The sequence below is a fragment of the Saccoglossus kowalevskii genome, chromosome 3 (genome assembly GCF_978046115.1).
Source record: "Saccoglossus kowalevskii chromosome 3, keSacKowa6.1, whole genome shotgun sequence".
NCBI classification, from domain to species: Eukaryota; Metazoa; Hemichordata; class Enteropneusta; family Harrimaniidae; genus Saccoglossus; species Saccoglossus kowalevskii.
Genome location: NC_140643.1, coordinates 31,041,897 through 31,060,458, shown reverse-complemented (window position 1 = coordinate 31,060,458; position 18,562 = coordinate 31,041,897). Strand labels below are relative to the sequence as shown.

General features: G+C 36.6%; 1 protein-coding gene across 1 annotated transcript; it reads left to right on the top strand.

The window, feature by feature from the left end:
• The first annotated feature begins 909 nt into the window (after positions 1–909).
• Positions 910–16,458, top strand: LOC100368604 (calcium-activated chloride channel regulator 1-like). The gene is made up of 11 exons (XM_006824469.3): positions 910–1,110; positions 6,348–6,636; positions 8,303–8,571; positions 10,466–10,708; positions 11,164–11,388; positions 13,075–13,374; positions 13,477–13,707; positions 14,263–14,536; positions 14,655–14,822; positions 15,057–15,281; positions 15,661–16,458. Exons 1-11 carry the CDS (start codon positions 952–954, stop codon positions 16,104–16,106), a joined length of 2,829 nt encoding a protein of 942 aa, XP_006824532.3. The 5' UTR covers positions 910–951; the 3' UTR covers positions 16,107–16,458.
• The last annotated feature ends 2,104 nt before the right edge of the window (positions 16,459–18,562 follow it).

Genomic DNA, 18,562 nt, shown 5'->3' with positions numbered 1-18,562 from the left:
ACTAAGTTTATTGACACGGCTATTTGCAAATTCGTGACTGTGACTGTGACTTATAATAATTATTTAATTTGCATAGGAATAATCTCCGTTTTGAACTCGATTCGCGAAAGCGAGTGTAATTCGTTTACACTTATGTTGATTCGTATCACTTCTGTATTTGCTATAAATCGATATTTATATCTAGCAAGTATAACGACTGTGACGATTTCACGCATATCAGGGTATATTCAACGACGTCGATGTGATTGAACCATCTACAGACGGTGGGTCACAACGAAATGACGTGGTGACTCATGGAAAACAAATAGAAATGATGTGTATACTATACTCGTTTCTTCTTTCTAGTTGGTTTGCTGTGTCGGTCATCCATTTAAAACACGGCAGGTAACTTGACGACTTATTGCTGAACTTGCCTTTGATGAACGTAACCACAACTTAGACCGTTGTTTGTTAGTGATCTTTATTTTTAAAAGTAGTTTCTGCTTCTTCGATTATTAATTTATTTATTTATTTATTTATTTATTTATTTATTTATTTATTTATTTATTTATTTATTTATTTATTTATTTATTTATTTATTTATTTATTTATAATACATAACGTGTATATGTCTTACATTTGAAAATGCATTTTTAACTCGTTTTAGCTACAAAAGCTATTATACTGATCTCCAATCGCCAATAACACGCTATATATAAATAAAATAAAATAAACCGCCATTGTCTCTAAGAAGCCTACCTAAGAGGCTGAGCCTGTATTTACTCTTTTAACGTGTGAGCATAGACCTAAGATCCATGGTGTAAGCGAACAGTTGTGTAATGTGAGAAGTGTAATTAATGAGTTATGTGACGTTATTGTTACTCTTGCACTGCCACTGGTATGAAACGCAAGCAGGAAGTAAATTGACGTAATTAAGAGCAAACAAAACGACCAGTAGCTGAGGTTCACAAGATGGTTCGTTACGGGCTTTTCACGCTGCTTCTAATAGCCATATACTGTGTATCTCCCAAGCATGGACACGTTACAATTAGCGACAATGGCTATGACGGAATTGTGGTAGCGATACATCGCCATATTTCCGAAAACCCGAGTCTGATAGACGAAATCAAGGTACGATTTAACTGTTTGCGTTAAACGACCAATTGAGGTGGAAAGGGACGAATTTCGCAACTCGTTTTACTCATATCTTGAATACTGATATTTCTGTAGCAAATATAATTCAATAGTTGTCTTCTTGAGCAGATTTGTCCCGTTATATGGTTCATCACATTTCACGAATTCATTGTGTTAATTAGCTTTTTTCAATAATGCAGCGCGCTAGCTGCTTGTGAAGATTTGGAACAATGCCAAATTTTGGAGGGCATTCAAACCTTCAACAATAAGAAAATAAACGTCACAATGCCTATTGTAACGAACGCAATATAACCTCAGTTACCTTATGACATTGACGATATGTCATTGTAACACAAAGCTCGTCAACACACATTATAAAATAAGATATCCACGAACTAGATAAGCACTGTGAGTGTGAAAAGTCCGATAACCAAACTTCATTGTATATGTAGCTTTCTGCAGTCCATCGGTCACTGTACGCTCCACCAGTTTCATTTCTGCCAATGTACGCCTCTGGAAGTCACCTCCGGGCGACGTCAACGTCTAAACTTCGTCATGCTCGGTGTCATACACAGTGAACGCAATGCAATGTGTGGTAGATTGAAGAGCATACACACAGTTAGTAACGCAGGTCTAAATAACCATCACAAGTTAGTATTAGAGTTTTGTTTTTCGTCCAAAGACTGCGTCCAAAAGCTGAAGTACTGATGACAAATTGTCTAGAAATATATATTTCAGTTTAGATCTGTCAAAGTCAAGCTGCTTTCGTCACGTAGTTTCGGAGGTTGATGTTTTTTTGCACATCTTGCAGTAACTCAATACTACCGGTAACACCCGGGCGGATCGAAACGACTACTTGGCGCATTTATCAATGGTGGATGTAGTGAATTTAATGTAATTAAACAATAACGAACAACCCACCAACCTCATCTTGAATTTTCAAGATGAATGTTCCGGCGAAGCACTCCACTATCACTATGTGTATGTGACAATGCCTTCACAGTTTAGAATCAACAGCCAATCATATTGCTTCTTTCTTCAACGCGCTTGGCCAAGCAATCAAAATGTTCTAGGCGGAGCTAAGTCACATGACGCTCGATGCTGCTATTTAAGACGCGCACCACTCTACCATGTATTTCTATGGGCTCTGCGTGAGCTGCTGTGAAACACCGATCGAAAAGCCGGTGAAAATAGATTAAATCGAGAAAACAGCACAAACTTAACTTTAAAGATATCCTAAACAACCAAGTTTAATTATGTTGCATATGTAGAGGAGAATTTATTGGCCTTTGTTTTCACAATGGTGGTTGCCAGGCGGCCTGACCCGAGAATAAATGTCGCTGCGCACAGTGGAAGCTGTGTTGGCTTGGATGTCGAGGCAATACAGCGACGATATGCATACATCATGCAACTCACTGATATTCAGACCAAAGCTATTCAAACTATACTTAGTTCGGAGTCACCAACACCGCGCAGGCGGACGATGCACCGACCTATAATGGGTGAAAGTTCGCTGTGTGCGACATATATGGAGCACAGAGTCCATGGGGGGACGACTTCCACATTAAGTGGGTAAGGGTGTGAAGCCCACCTCTCGTAAACCATACTCACTTCTTTTTTTTTCTATTTATATACCCACTTCTAAACACAAGTGTTTTCAGCGAAAAAAAAAACACCCAGCTCACAACTTTCGCAACCAATGAGCGCATCCGGGCAATGCATTTTACTCAGCCTTTTCTGGTATTTTGCTTCGAATATAAGGACCTGTGAGAAAATAAATAAATGCTACACACTTCTAAACCAAAACATTGATAAATTACCACTCACATCTAAACAAAATAACGTGAAATGACACCCCAATCGGGCGGCACATACCTGTATTGCACTTCTATGCAAGTAACCCGCCCGGGCACACAGTGTGCTTGAGTTCAATATAGTTTGGCGGGAATTTCATTTCCGAACGCTTCAGCGTGGTATTAAGAGTTTGTATTCAGGGGTGGGTGATACCAAGGTGGAAAATTGTTGTACATATGGGGGTAATACCTGGAATTGCAATAGAGAGAGTTCAGGTCGAAATACAATATGTAGTGTTTTCTTGTTACGTCTGATATTGCTGTGGTATTATGTTGCTAATGCGAGATTTGTTCCGAAATTCAGCGTAATGTATGCACTACAGGGTTATTTGTTTGTTTTGTTGCTGAAAACACCCCTATTTTCTTATGGCAGAGTCATGCCACTTTCACTCCTACTGGGAAATCTGCATTGTTGCTTGAATGTGAGCTAATTAACCACATTTTCCAGACCGGCAGAAGAGTATGTAAAAGCCAATTTTAACAGCCCATCACGTGATTTTACTCAGAATATTTACGTGGATTGAGCATATTCCATTTTACACAGGAATAATTGAGAGTGGAATATGTGAGGGATTGTGTCAAAAGAGATGTGTATACTGAAAAGTAATATCTATCCTTTTGCGTCGCTGAGCATTTTTGATTTAGTATACTGGTTTGCAAAAAATGAATTTGTATGCTGTGCAATGTTTTTTTTCACCGAAACGCTCCTAATGGTTGAATCTGAGGTTTGACTCAAGGAGTGTAATGTAGGCCTACTTCCCATATTTCATTTACCATGGGTGTTTGAATACAATGGTGACAGCAGTGATTTATTTTCTCAAAAGTGAACTGTGTCATAGAGAGGGTTTGAACTAAACGTGCAATATTAAGCTTTCTCCTGGAAGGCCCAGCATTGCTGCAGTATTATACTGTTAGGTGAATAATGAAATGCTCTCCTAATTTAATTAATTATAAACTGCCCAATGTTTATTTTATATTTAAAATGGTGCTTCTGCTGGGAAATTGAAAATGTTGTTTCCCGGTTGCTAAACAAATTATTCACAGCCGTAGCGGGATATCGCGCGATGGTAAGATTTTTTACGTACACTGGTTATATTTGTTTAACTTGTAAACACGAGGTCATTTCATTTCAAGATTCTATGAACGTAGACCATCAAACTCGAAGTGTTGGTCGTTGCACTACGCATGAGTGACATTTGTCTTGATAAACATTGATTTTCCCACAATCCAATGCGCTCTTCTAATGGAATCAGAATTATGAGGTTTGACCGTTGCGCGACTTGCACTGACTACCACCGGTGACTTCTTCGATACCTTCCAATCACCTAAAAAACTCCTAAATAAAGCTTGGTAACGTCTCAGTTTGTACTGAGACTGTTTATATGAGACTGTAATCACACGTTAATGTCATTTTGTCGCAAGATTCTGTCAACGTAGGCAGAGTGTCCGTCAAGCTGGTATAGTTCCAATTCATTTTAATCATCACTGGCGTTTGTAAATCAAGACCGTAAATTGCATATTTTTTAAAGTTGTAGTAATGTCCTATTTGTGAGTGTTCTATCGAGCGATTAACATTTAATCATTGTGTTAGTAGGAGCCTATTGTAGCCCCGGATCGTAACTTTCACATCTTTACAATTACAAATATTTTGCTGTAAATCAGGAATTTGTATTTTATAATTTCGGCCACAAACTTGTACCTCCATTATAGAAGCACATATAAGCCCTAAATTTGTTGCCGCTAAAAAACGGAAAACTTGGAGAAAAATCCACAGTGAACTGAACAGTTTCACTGGCCCATGGATTTCTGGAAATTGTTTCCACAATCTCATTTGGCAAACTCAGAAAGAAACTACTACATGTAGTAGTTTTAATCCATCAAATATTATTGTATTTAAAACACTTATATTGCGAGTGGACGAGTGACTGGTGTGTGGTGTACTGTGGAGTAGCATTGTAGTGATCGCCGAGCAAACGGCACACAGTGTCTTGGATCGACGCTGCGGATCGACTGTGCGTAGGGGGCGTACCCAGGGTACATGTACGTAGTCTGATTTCGATATTTAAATTCGTTGATATTGGCAATGGACCATTTTATTTGATTTTAGTATTAAATACTTGTTATTTAACAATTTCCCTTCTTTTTAAATAGTTTCTCCTTTATTCGTTTTCGAAACCAACATTGAATTTGTATACATGGTAGGGGACCTGGATGCTCAATAATGGGATACATTATCGCGAATAATCTGCTGCAATGCATCATAAAATCCACTGGTGTTGATAATGTCATAATATAATATGAGGTTATTACGAGGATAACTCAAAGTATGCACGAAAACAGTAATAACCTTATTATTATACATCTTTTCCTTCCAAGGATGCATCATGGGAATGCCGAAATCTAAAAAGTTTAGATCATAATCAGCGAACCTCTTTCTGTGGAGTCCGGACAAACCTGGTGGCAGTTATGTTTGTTTTTTTATTATTAGTGGACGCGTGATCATTCCATATTTGGAACTCGCATTTCCTAATATGGTAAAATGTAAATACCGCAAAATTTCGGTACGCTGAGAAACTCTCATAATTTTGAAGGCCTTCATTGAGTTTTGTACAATATATAATGGGAAAGGGGTCCATGTCCCTATTTTTGAATAGAGAATATATGGTATAAAAGTTACATTTGTTATGCAATGTGAGAATTAATAACACGTGTGCGTGAGCGTTGACCCTTCGCAATGTGTAGTTATTGTTCTCATACAATTTGCATACTGAATTAAGACAAGGTTTGCTTAATGATCAACAGATAGAGTTCAATGAGCAGCGGATGGATTACTGTGTGAGGTCTGAGTACGAACCCTGTCTTTATGGTTTCTTCTTACGTAGCACAATGAAGTTTTGTCTAGAGTTATATCTTTGATGACACGTGACCACGTATAAAAGTTGTAAAACAATTTGTGAAAAGAGACGCGTACAGAAGTTCTAGGACAATTTATGAGAACTATTTTGACTTGGAAAAATTAGTCAGACTGATGATATACGTTTTACTTGTGCGAGTCTATCTGGTAATATTTTAACGGAGATTAGAGCGATGTGGCGAGTGAGGCATCTGCTTACAGTGGTGAATCACATTTGCCATAGTAGTGAGTTTGAATGTTGTGTGCATGTATACTTTTAATATGCCTGTAATTTATAGTTGTTAAGGTTCCGTGAACAAAGTCTTTCTTGTTACTTGTGTGACGTACAATGTCAATCCACATATTCTAAACACTTAATAAACACTTTCAGAATAAAATTAATTTTAATTAAAAGTATTGCCATGTAGCTACAGTTGGGAACGTGTATCATATCTGTTGTTTTCTAATGACAATAACTTCAATTCCAGAATGCCTTCACCGATGCATCAGCATTTCTGTATCGGGCAACAAATAATCGTGTTTATTTTCAAAATATAACTATACTGGTGCCAACTGGGTGGTCAGAAAATTCTGGATATGGAATGGCTACATCTGAAACTTATGAAACTGCCGATGTCCGTGTTGACAAAGGAGCTGGGAGTGACAATAGGCCATACACACACCAAATCGGTCTATGCGGGGAGTTTGGTCAATATATTCGCTTGACTGACAAGTTTTTTACTGATGCGTCTGTTCCAACTAATCTAGGACCTCTAGGTAAGATGAACGTATACATGATATATGATATGATATATACATGATAATATTATCCAGGTACATTATATGGCGCATTTATTATATAAACACTTCCAGTCATTCGTAGTGTTAGAGAAAAACTGAGATCAATCCTAGTATGTATTACCAGTCAATAAATAGTTTTACAGATTCATATATACTCCGGGAAGATGACTCTGAGACTATAAATGGCTCTCAGTACAATACCTACTTGCAATATAGTACCACATTTTGCAAAATACAAACAGCTTCAAAAATATGTCGAAAACGTTAATAAGTTAATAAGACTGGCACATAAGACTGGCACATGGTAGGTTAGACATGCTACTCAAGGAACACAGTAATTAAAGACATTATCTTGTAAAAGGTTTAGTGCAATTATTGTACAGGAGATGATTTAGATTAAGGTCTCTGTTTCGATGGTCGGTGGTGGTGGTACTTCGAATTGTGATGGGTGATTAATATCATAACTACATCGAGCTACAAACTAGAGCTGAGTAGATTTCCGACGATTTTAAATGATGAATCCTGACAGAACATTCAAACTCTTCATTTGATGGCCTACTTATATCACTACTAATTACAAACATCAACATTACAAATTTTTAGAAAGGATTTTAAATTGGTAACTTGAGAACTTGCAACCATTATCTGAATAAATAACTGATCTCATGGTGAGCAAATGCAGATTGTGAAATTGATGATGAGCTGTTATTTAAACACTTACTATCGGTACTAGTCGATCTGCTCGTATATATTTACAGAACAACTGAAATAATCAAGAACATACTGTATCACTGTGTTGTATATGCAATTTTATGGCATCTTGTTAATCTAATTAGAAATCAATGTATTCTCAGTGAGAGCTCATTCGAGTACATGTAATGTATGCTCGGTTTTAAGCATGGAGTGACTCCAAGTGATTCAACGGGGGCATAATTTTGTTAAGTTTTATAAATGGAAATTGATTTTTAAGTCAGTAATATAAAGAGCAAGACATTTTAATTTCATTATATGTCTTTTCATGATTCACATACCGAGTCCATGAGTTGTTCTAATAGCACTTTAAAAGAAAGTTAAATTTTATACTTAGGTGATTGATAGTTTGTAAAATTCACTTTTTGTCACCCAAAAAGCAGAAAACAACTGTTGGCTAGCTATACAATATTGATAACTCTCATTTCATCTGGCACTATTTATTATGATTTGCTTTGTCTTAGTATTATTGGCTTTCAATTTTGCAATGACTTGCCAAGTTTGTTAAGCTTAACGCCAAAGTTCAAATTTCAGGTTACTATAATTTTAATGTTCTGCTAAATAGTGTATGTCAGAAATATATTCGTCTACTATTTGTACAGCACTGTCGAGCTGTCAAGCAACGATATTTGATATATCATTAGATAATTTAAGTTAGCATTGTGTTTCAGAAAGTAGAAAACTATGCGAAAATAACAACTTTTCATTATTACACGTCACTAGTCAAAATGATAATTAATCATTTCATTTTCATACTTGCATTTTCAAAATACGTGTGCTTAGAGCGTGAGCTATTGATTGGCTGGTTCATTTATTCATTTTACGCATTCATTCATTCAATCACTCATTCATTCATTCACATTGTATTTGTGATATGTTAATTTTTATCCAGGTAAAGTATTAGTTCATGAATGGGGACACCTACGTTGGGGGTTATTTGATGAATACACAGTTGATGAAGATGAAAGCCATTTCTATTTTGACACAAACGGCGAACTTCACCCAGTTGCCTGTCACCAATGGATACGAGGTAGCTGGCCATGTAGCGAGAGAGGTGCAGATGGATTGCCATTGCCCGATTGTGTGTTTCACCCAGAACCTACGCAACCCGATGGCTTACCGATCAAATCGTCTATTATGTTCGCCCAGTGGATACACGGGGTAAGTACTTTCAGATTCCGATCATGTTTATGGTAAACATCAAGTTGTTGTCATGTGTGACGTGCATTTACTAAGGATAATATATAAGTATACAATATGAGCTATTATCAGATACGAGTATGTGAAGTTCAGTACTCATGTTATGTTAGCAGAGAAACATACCCGATAAAACTAGGCGTTCAAAACATTGTGGGTATTCGATTTCTGGTGGTTAACCTTTGTTATTGAGATCACACTGTGATAATAGAAAAAAGGCTCATATTTAAAGATGCTTAGAGACAAATCCACAATTATTTGTGGCGGGAAATTAATTCAGAATAGAGAAAAACAAATCATTGTTATTCCACCAAATTACTTGTTGAATTAATTGTGATGGTTGACGCCAAATTGTGAACCATCATTACTCACATGATTCTCAAACTAAGGCTTTGAATTTTATCATATATCAAGTTAATTACAAGTCAGAACACTCTAGATATTTCGGACGTTACACCAACTTATTACTTACCACATGTATAGTGTAATATGACAGATCCCCACACCCTCCCCGAGTCCCCGTGGCATTCGTTGCGTATGGAAGTTATTTTCACGAGTGATGCAGTGTATCCTGTGGCCGTACTCTTCGCTCGTGAAAGTACAGCAGAATACACCGCATCCCGAGTGAAAATAACTTGCACACGCAACGAAAGCGACGAAGAGGGTGTGGGGTTCTGTTATTATTACATATGTTCCATATTTGATTATTTCATATTAAAGAAAGAACGTGCAACAAACCGGGATGGAATTTAGGTCGAGGAACCCCATTGCCCATTAATATGTTCCAAGAACGCGTGTCACTGTCTGTGTGAAAATAAAATAATCAGACGTCTAATCTGAGTCACTGTCCGAATAAATAACTCGTGGACGTTTAGTTGGGACCACAACAGAACCAGAACTTGAACTGCACAACTATATGATATACAATTTATGTTGAAGTTAAAACTACCTCCACAGAATTGTGCATTAGCAATCATGCCGTGCAACTGCGGTACTCCACTGACGGGTTGACTTTCATCGACATCGATCGTCGCTGAGCTGCACACTACAACTTCGCTTGTGATGTTGCTTGCTAGCCGTGGAATGACTGAGTCTTAGTTACCGGTTAAATGTTGCTCATTTGGCGTTTGGAACTGAGTAACGTCGCAACGTCGCCAGCAGAAACCTCCTGGTATCTCGATTTTGATGGTTGCGGCTCCATATTAATCTCTGATTTTACTGCGGGTCCCGGCTGCGGGTGGATCTTCCGAGAACCCTTCAAGGTTTATAAAACTCAGTAACCAGGTGGTCAACATACATTAAGTTCTCCAAATTGTAGTATTCCATGTGATGTACACCTAATAAGCCATAAATGTTGCTGGACGATTTGAACCGGACTAAAATAGCAGACGAAAATGTGTTTACAAAATAAAAATAGTTTGGTAGCCAATGGAAATACCATGTTCATTAGCATATCGACCGTGAAAATACCGAAAACATTATTGGGTATGGGTGATATGCAAATTAGTTTTAGTCAAATTAAGTGACTGCCTAAAATTACCATTACTATTGTTCAAATTTCATTTCACTCGGCAAGTATATTCATGTAATATTGTACTTCTAAATATTGTTTATTTCTGCTATGTTCCGAAAAAACGGTACTCCTGAAGGGACTACTTTGCTTGTCCTCAGACCCCATTTGCATATGAGGTTTGGAAATACCGATTTTGATTTCAGGGACGAATCAAAATAAACTGCGGTACATATGTAATAATATGCCATATGTCATAATTAATCCTGTATTACATAATTGCAACATGTTTACATATATTAATTTGATACCATACAGTTTGGATGTATTGGCCTTTGTTCTTTGCAGGTTGAGGAATTCTGTCATGATGACCCGTCTGATATGTATAGTTTCCACAACAGAATGGCTCCAAACAGACAGAACATAATTTGCGAAGGTCAAAGTGCATGGGGAGTCATGCTAGAGAATACTGACTTCAAAGATGGTAACAACCCTACTCGAATCATTGACGATACGACTCCTAATTTTATCATTAAACGGAGCGGAGTTCGACGAGTGGTCTTGGTACTTGATACATCTGGCAGTATGGATGTAAGTTCGAACTCAACATGTCAGGCAATGTATTGATATCATAGACTACATGTGCCAGTAATTCACGTGATCTCTTCGGACGTTATCCGTGGGAATATTATCTTTATAATGATTCATAAGTCGTTCTGTCGATCGGTGACTGACCACAGCTGAGCATACATTAAAGGTTTTTTTTCAATGATGGTGCAATTTGGTGTGATGTTTTCTTCAGCATACTTGTTGTCATCTCGTCTGGTCTTATTTAGATCATTAACTATAGTACTTCGTTACTATATTCATGTGCTCCATAGTTAGCACACGTAGATCTGATCGGTATAGATTTATGCGACAAATGAATAAAATTGTTTAGTACGTGTTTTGTTTATCTTCTGTAACTAACACGTTGTTTATCACTTGGTGATTTATATTTTAACTTATTTATTTCTACTAATATCTAATCTTATTTAATGCCATAGGGAGATCGAATTCAAAGACTTTATCAGTCAGCGACGTATTTCATTGAAAACAGGATCGAAGATGGTAGTTTTGTGGGAATTGTTGGTTTCTCATCCTATGCAGTTATACTTGCTAGCATGACGGAACTAAAATATGGATACCAACGCAGCGAGGTTTCATCCAAGGTTCCACAAGAGGCAGATGGGGCAACTAGTATTGGGGGTGGTGTGCGACTCGCTCTTCAGGTTATGTCAGAAAATAGTTATTTTTTTCACTGCTTTTTGTATTGACTTTAACATTTCAGTCACTAAACACAATAGTACAACAAATTATACATGCAGACAAATGTTACAACATGAAACAGGAATTCACGATCACGGCAATCGCGTTGGCTGCTACCAATGTCATGGAGCACCAATAGTAGCCACAAGAGCACGGTAACTAGTTTAGAATCCAGCGTTCTGATTGGTCGATCATATTCTCATTCTTTGCTATATTTCCTCTTGGTTACCCAACGTTCTATATGTATAGTAGGGGTTTTATTTTACTATAAAATATTGCGCGAATACAAAAAACTGTTTATTTTATTATCACTTTTCACAAGAGAAGCAATATATTCCTGAACCTTTTAAAATATGGCGTTTAAGCAGGAAAACTGGCTGGGCAAGGCGTCATTGCAGTATTACAGATACGTTTACGTAGAACGAAATTTAAAATCACGTTACTTAGTCTCGCGAATCAAGGGCCAGCAAAAGGTATCGCCACGCCACTGCAGACAGATGTGATACCTACATGTCACATTAAACACCGCTCACAGCGAGTAAATAGTTAAGCACATATCGAATCTCATACATGACAGGCGATTTGTATAGCTATGTAGTCAATGTTCAAATAAACTTTACCTAGTTACGATTGATCGCGATCACGTGTATACCCGTCCACCATGCAGAAACAACCACTGTTAAATCTAATTAATTATGCATGCATGTATGTATGCAAACAAATATTAAAACATGGCGCAACCAAACCAAAATGTAGATTCCGCTTTCTCTCAACTCACGACCTCACAAATTGTAAATAAAACGTCTCAGGGACACATAAATGTTCGAGATAATCCCAAATTCACACCACAGAATAAAGTATACAGATCTACCTCTTGATCACGATGACGCGTGAATTATACCAACGCAACTGTACATCAGCTACAAAACTGTGTTTTGATTCTATTTTCTTGATTGTGATGTGTAGTATTCTCAAGTCACATTGTTACACTTGTTCGTAAGTACGTTTGAAAAATATCCAGTTTCTGTTCTAGATAATTCAGTTTGTGGTACTACAATGTCGTAACGTTCATTCAGCTTGCCCGCGTGAGCTTCATACTTTGGATAGTTCTAGCTTTTCTTACATTTCATTTGTGAGGCGGGTAGCTTGCAAAATTTTGATGAAATGTTAGTCAATTATAAATGGAGACACGTGATTGATAATGCCAGACATACCTTGAAATCAAATTGTCTTGAATTCTAAATAAATACACTACTATATTATACTAAGCCACACATACAATACAAACACGTCTCGCATCAGAAAAAACAATATCAAAGATGCGCCAAGATAAAATGAGAAAGAGCTCTGCAACCAGCATTAGATACTCCTATCGAGGGTTGACATTTACGTCTTCGCTAGCAGTGGTAGTCGTAATTCTATTTATCAGTCATCTTTGTGTAATTGTCTTCAGCGTATGTTACATCATCTTAATCAACCTATTTTTTGACATACGCCCACTACTTTATATAGGCAGCGTAAAAGTGTTGTCATTGTACCACTCGAACGAACAAGTCGACCAGCTATATACCATCGCAAGGTATATCTCGATTATATGCATATTTAATAGTAATATAATGTGCCATATTCTGTCATCTTAAATTCACTAGGTATTACAAGATGGCAACGTGACATCAGAGGGGGCATCGTTGTTACTTATCACTGACGGTGTAGAAAATACTTATCCCTTTTTAATGAATGTGATGCAAGAGGTATACGACTCGGGTGTCCGTGTAGACACAATTGCGTTCACAGAAGCAGCACAAAGTACTCTCCAACAATTGTCAAGCAATACAGGCGGTTTATATAACTATGTGCCGGAAGATGACAATTCAACGGCTTTCATTGATTCGTTAGCAGCAACAATTAATGAAAATCCACTTGGAAACTCAGATGCCATACCAATAACCGTAAGTTCATACAAATTTTGGAAAACGGTATAATTTACTGCCATTATATTATCAACCATTCTACTACTGTATATAAGACGTTGTTTATATTTCTTCTAATAGCTGTCTTCAAGTGTGATCTCATTAACAACTAGTGAGATGACCTACAATGATACACTGTTCTTGGATTCAAGCTTAGGAAATCGAACTTTATTTTCATTCATATTTCCGAATACCGTTTTGGATGTCGCTCTTCTCTCTCCCACCGGAGCGTGGATTGATAAATACTATAATGGATATGTCGTCAATGTGGAACAACGTAGGGTTGCTATCGAAATACAAGGCATAGCGGAGGTAATCAATCTTTTTGTTATACATCTCTAAAAAAAATACATATACACAAACCCCGCAGAACAATAATACACTAATGTTAGTTTTGAATAATAAGCATTTTTGTCGAATTTAATTGTGATAAATTGTTTAGATCGTGCTTTTTTCCTTTAATTTCTGGTGTATACAGATTGTAACCTGTTATACACCATCATGTTCTAAAAAAACACTCTTGAATTTCGAAGCCAGTTGTTCTTTTTAACAACCTTGGTTTAATAGTTTTAACGGAAAGGGCAACGTTTTTTTCTTTATTTTAAAAAGTCTGCAATTTGATTTACAATGCTTTCTGTGTGTATGTTGAGATTTACATTTGATGCATGCATACTCATCATAAACTGATAACTTTTTGCACATTGTAGCCAAGTTGTAAGTCTACTAAGACAATGCTGGTTGACATGAACAAATACAATTTGGAAATGTCCATATGGCGATATAGTGTGTATCTAAACAAAACGTCTCAGATATATTAGACATTAAATTTTCAGTTTGTTTTAAATTATTGATGGTTACACTTTCCAGGCTGGCATGTGGAAGTATATTATTTACAACAGTATTGGCACCTCAGATAACATAAAGATAATACTAGAATCCCGTATGCAATATGAAGATGTTGAACCTATCCGAGTTGTAGGAAGATTGAGCAAAACTACATTGAATTATGACGTAGACCCGCAGCTGGTCGTAAGGGCGGAAGTAAAAAAAGGATATTCTCCCGTCATTGGTGCCCATGTCACTGCAACAGTTGATACACCAAGTGGTCAAGTAGTAATAACGTTATTGGACAATGGTGCAGGTAATTGCCAATGTACCCTGTCTAAACACGGTTTAACTACGAATATCAGTATCAGTATTTTAATATTGTACACCACAATGCGATCATGAATAAAAACAAAAGAGTCATTATATTGCAGGAGGAGACGTCATCAAAAATGATGGCGTGTATTCAGCATACTTTCTGGATTTCTCATCGTGCAGTACCACGTGCAGATATGGAGTGAAAATAAATGTTAAAAACACAGATGGCACCGCAATGGTCAAGTCATATGAAAAGTTGAGCGGGGCATTACCAATGAAACCAGGTATTAAAATTTAAACTGCTTTGCATATATAAACATATATATAATGAAAGTAACTTCCCTCATTTAATACACGTATATGTAGGGAATATTAACATCATTATTCATACAAATAATTCGCAGTCCTGGCAGACCTTAAGGACTGGGTCATGTGCATATTGCATACGTTCATTACTTAAAATGTATATACATTTCGAATAATTATTTCTGAGTATTTTCATAGTACATGTGTATCAGATCTACAGGGAGTACACACAACGACAGTGCCGGCAGATCTGTTCACAAGATCATCTTCAGGTGGTGCATTCGATGTGGATGGAGGACCGCCACCAGGCACAAACCCAAAAGATATATATCCACCATCCCGTATATCAGATCTGAAGATTGAAGAGCAATCATATGACAATAGAACTATCAGATTGGGGTGGACAGCTGTCGGCGATGACTATGATAGAGGAATAGGTGAGAGTGAACGTAATAAATTACTACAGATCTGAATTTACATTATTCAAGTATATTTTGACAACGTAATTCTGAATGGCATGCCTCTAGTGGTCAGTACTACTGCGTTCTTGTTCAGGTTCTGGTTCAGAAAATGAATGTCGTTTTTGTATTTTTTTCTGCTCTGTACACCATTATAATAAAATTACCTTGTTATAATAGCAATGCAACATCGCCCGATCAGAAATATCACCAGTATAGTTTATCATCCTGCGTCGATTTATTGTTTAAATGTATTTAATTCACCTCAGTCCATATAAATCATACCAAACATATTTCAAATATTCGAAATATGTTTATATATTTGAAGTGAGCTGACACATTCATGTTTATATTTCAGTTCAAGAATATGATTTGAGAATGTCCACAGATGTGGATGAGCTATACGACAATGTTGACAACACATCGAGGGTTACAAACGATGACCTGATTGTGGGAAATCTATCGTCTCCACAAATATCCGGATCTCGTGAAATGGTCGTAGTACGATTGAACACAACGCTCAGTAATGGTACACAAGCATTCTCTATTCGGGCAATTGATTCAGATGGTAACCAAGGGAAACCATCCAATGTTGCGTTCACTACGTTGGTGTACGTGCCAACTATAACCACAACAAGTACAACTATAACCACAACAAGTACAACTATAACCACAACAAGTAGTAATCAACAGAAATTGTTATTATTTCTGCTGGTTACAGTAGCGGCTGTAGCGTGTTTAATTTTCGTAATTATGGCAATGATTGGGTTAATTAAATACAAACGAAGAAAGTATCAAAGATGATACACATCTTTTTGTAGCAAATATTGAGCAAAATATGGTATTGTTTAGATTCCTTGTATGATGAGTCTGTGAAAATAAGACAACATGTGCATGTTTACCTTTTATACTTAAGTAAGATGAAACGTTGATATTGATAGGAGGATTCGTGTAAGATTTAATACGTATTGACTATGTTCATTAATTGTTAATAGAGATTTTAAATTCAATCTAGATGGAATTCTATACAGTAATCTTTGATACGCGAAACTAACTGTATAATATTGGATACGATCAACTAATGTTAACCATGATATACAAGGACGAAAAGTTGTTAATCTTGTTTTAGCTATTAAAGGTTAGAATTTTCCTGCCATTATTGTTAAATTGTTTTTTAAATTTTCCAATCTGTCAGCAACATTGTTGTATATAACTGATATTGCCAGTGCGGCTACGATGGCGGCTTGTTATTTGTCCAGGTTTTTGTGAATGTCCGATGCCCGCATCATGAGCTAACATACTTGTAGTCTACCTGATTAGCTAACATACTTATCTGTATAGACCCATATAGTCTACCTGATTAGCTAACATACTTATCTGTATAGACCCATGTAGTCTACCTGATTAGCTAACATACTTATCTTTATAGACCCATATAGTCTACCTGATTAGCTAACATACTTATCTTTATAGACCCATTTAGTCTACCTGATTAGCTAACATACTTATCTGTATAGACCCATATAGTCTACCTGATTAGCTAACATACTTATCTGTATAGACTCATATAGTCTACCTGATTAGCTAACATACTTATCTTTATAGACCCATTTAGTCTAGCTGATTAGCTAACATACTTATCTGTATAGACCCATATAGTCTACCTGATTAGCTAACATACTTATCTTTATAGACCCATGTAGTCTACCTGATTAGCTAACATACTTATCTGTATAGACCCATATAGTCTACCTGATTAGCTAACATACTTATCTTTATAGACCCATTTAGTCTAGCTGATTAGCTAACATACTTATCTGTATAGACCCATATAGTCTACCTGATTAGCTAACATACTTATCTGTATAGACCCATATAGTCTACCTGATTAGCTAACATACTTATCTTTATATACCCATGTAGTCTACCTGATTAGCTAACATACTTATCTGTATAGACCCATGTAGTCTACCTGATTAGCTAACATACTTATCTGTATAGTCTACCTGATTAGCTAACATACTTATCTGTATAGACCCATGTAGTCTACCTGATTAGCTAACATACTTATCTGTATAGACCCATATAGTCTACCTGATTAGCTAACATACTTATCTGTATAGACCCATGTAGTCTACCTGATTAGCTAACATACTTATCTGTATAGACCCATATAGTCTACCTGATTAGCTAACATACTTATCTTTATAGACCCATTTAGTCTACCTGATTAGCTAACATACTTATCTGTATAGACTCGTATAGTCTACCTGATTAGCTAACATACTTATCTGTATAGACCCATGTAGTCTACCTGATTAGCTAACATACTTATCTGTATAGTCTACCTGATTAGCTAACATACTTATCTGTATAGACCCATGTAGTCTACCTGATTAGCTAACATACTTATCTGTATAGACCCATATAGTCTACCTGATTAGCTAACATACTTATCTTTATAGACCCATTTAGTCTACCTGATTAGCTAACATACTTATCTGTATAGATCCATGTAGTCTACCTAATTAGCTAACATACTTATCTGTATAAACTCATGAAGTATACCTGATTAGCTAACATACTTATCTGTATAGACCTATTTAGTCTACATGATTAGCTAACAAACATATATGTGTATAGACTCGGGTATAATTCATTTGCATAAAATCGTGAAACTAATCGTAGAATATTACAACAAGACGTAAGATATCCACGAAAATCGTATAAAATCGTCGAACCATCGTCGGTGAATCAGTCGTATACCATTCTCCAACAATCGTATAACATCGTGGTACCAGTCATATGACATCTACGACAATCATATAATATCGCTTAACCAAGCATATAACATCCCCGACAATCAAATAATATCGCGGAACCAATCGTATAATCGCAGAACCAGTCGTGTAACATCCCTGAAAAATCGTATAATATTGCCGAATCAATCGTATACAAACAACAACAACAACCGTATAACTTCGTGGTACCAGTCATATAACATCCCCCACCACGATCGTATAATTACGCGGGACTAATAGTTTAACATCCCCGACAATCATATTATATCGCGGAACAAATCATACAACATCCCCGACAATCGTATAATATCGCCGAATCAATCGTATAACATCCCCGACAATCGTATAATATCGCGGAACCAATCGTATAACATTCCCGACAATCGTATAATATCGTGGAATCAATCGTATAATATCGCCGACAATCGTAAAATATCGCGGAACCAATCGTATAACATT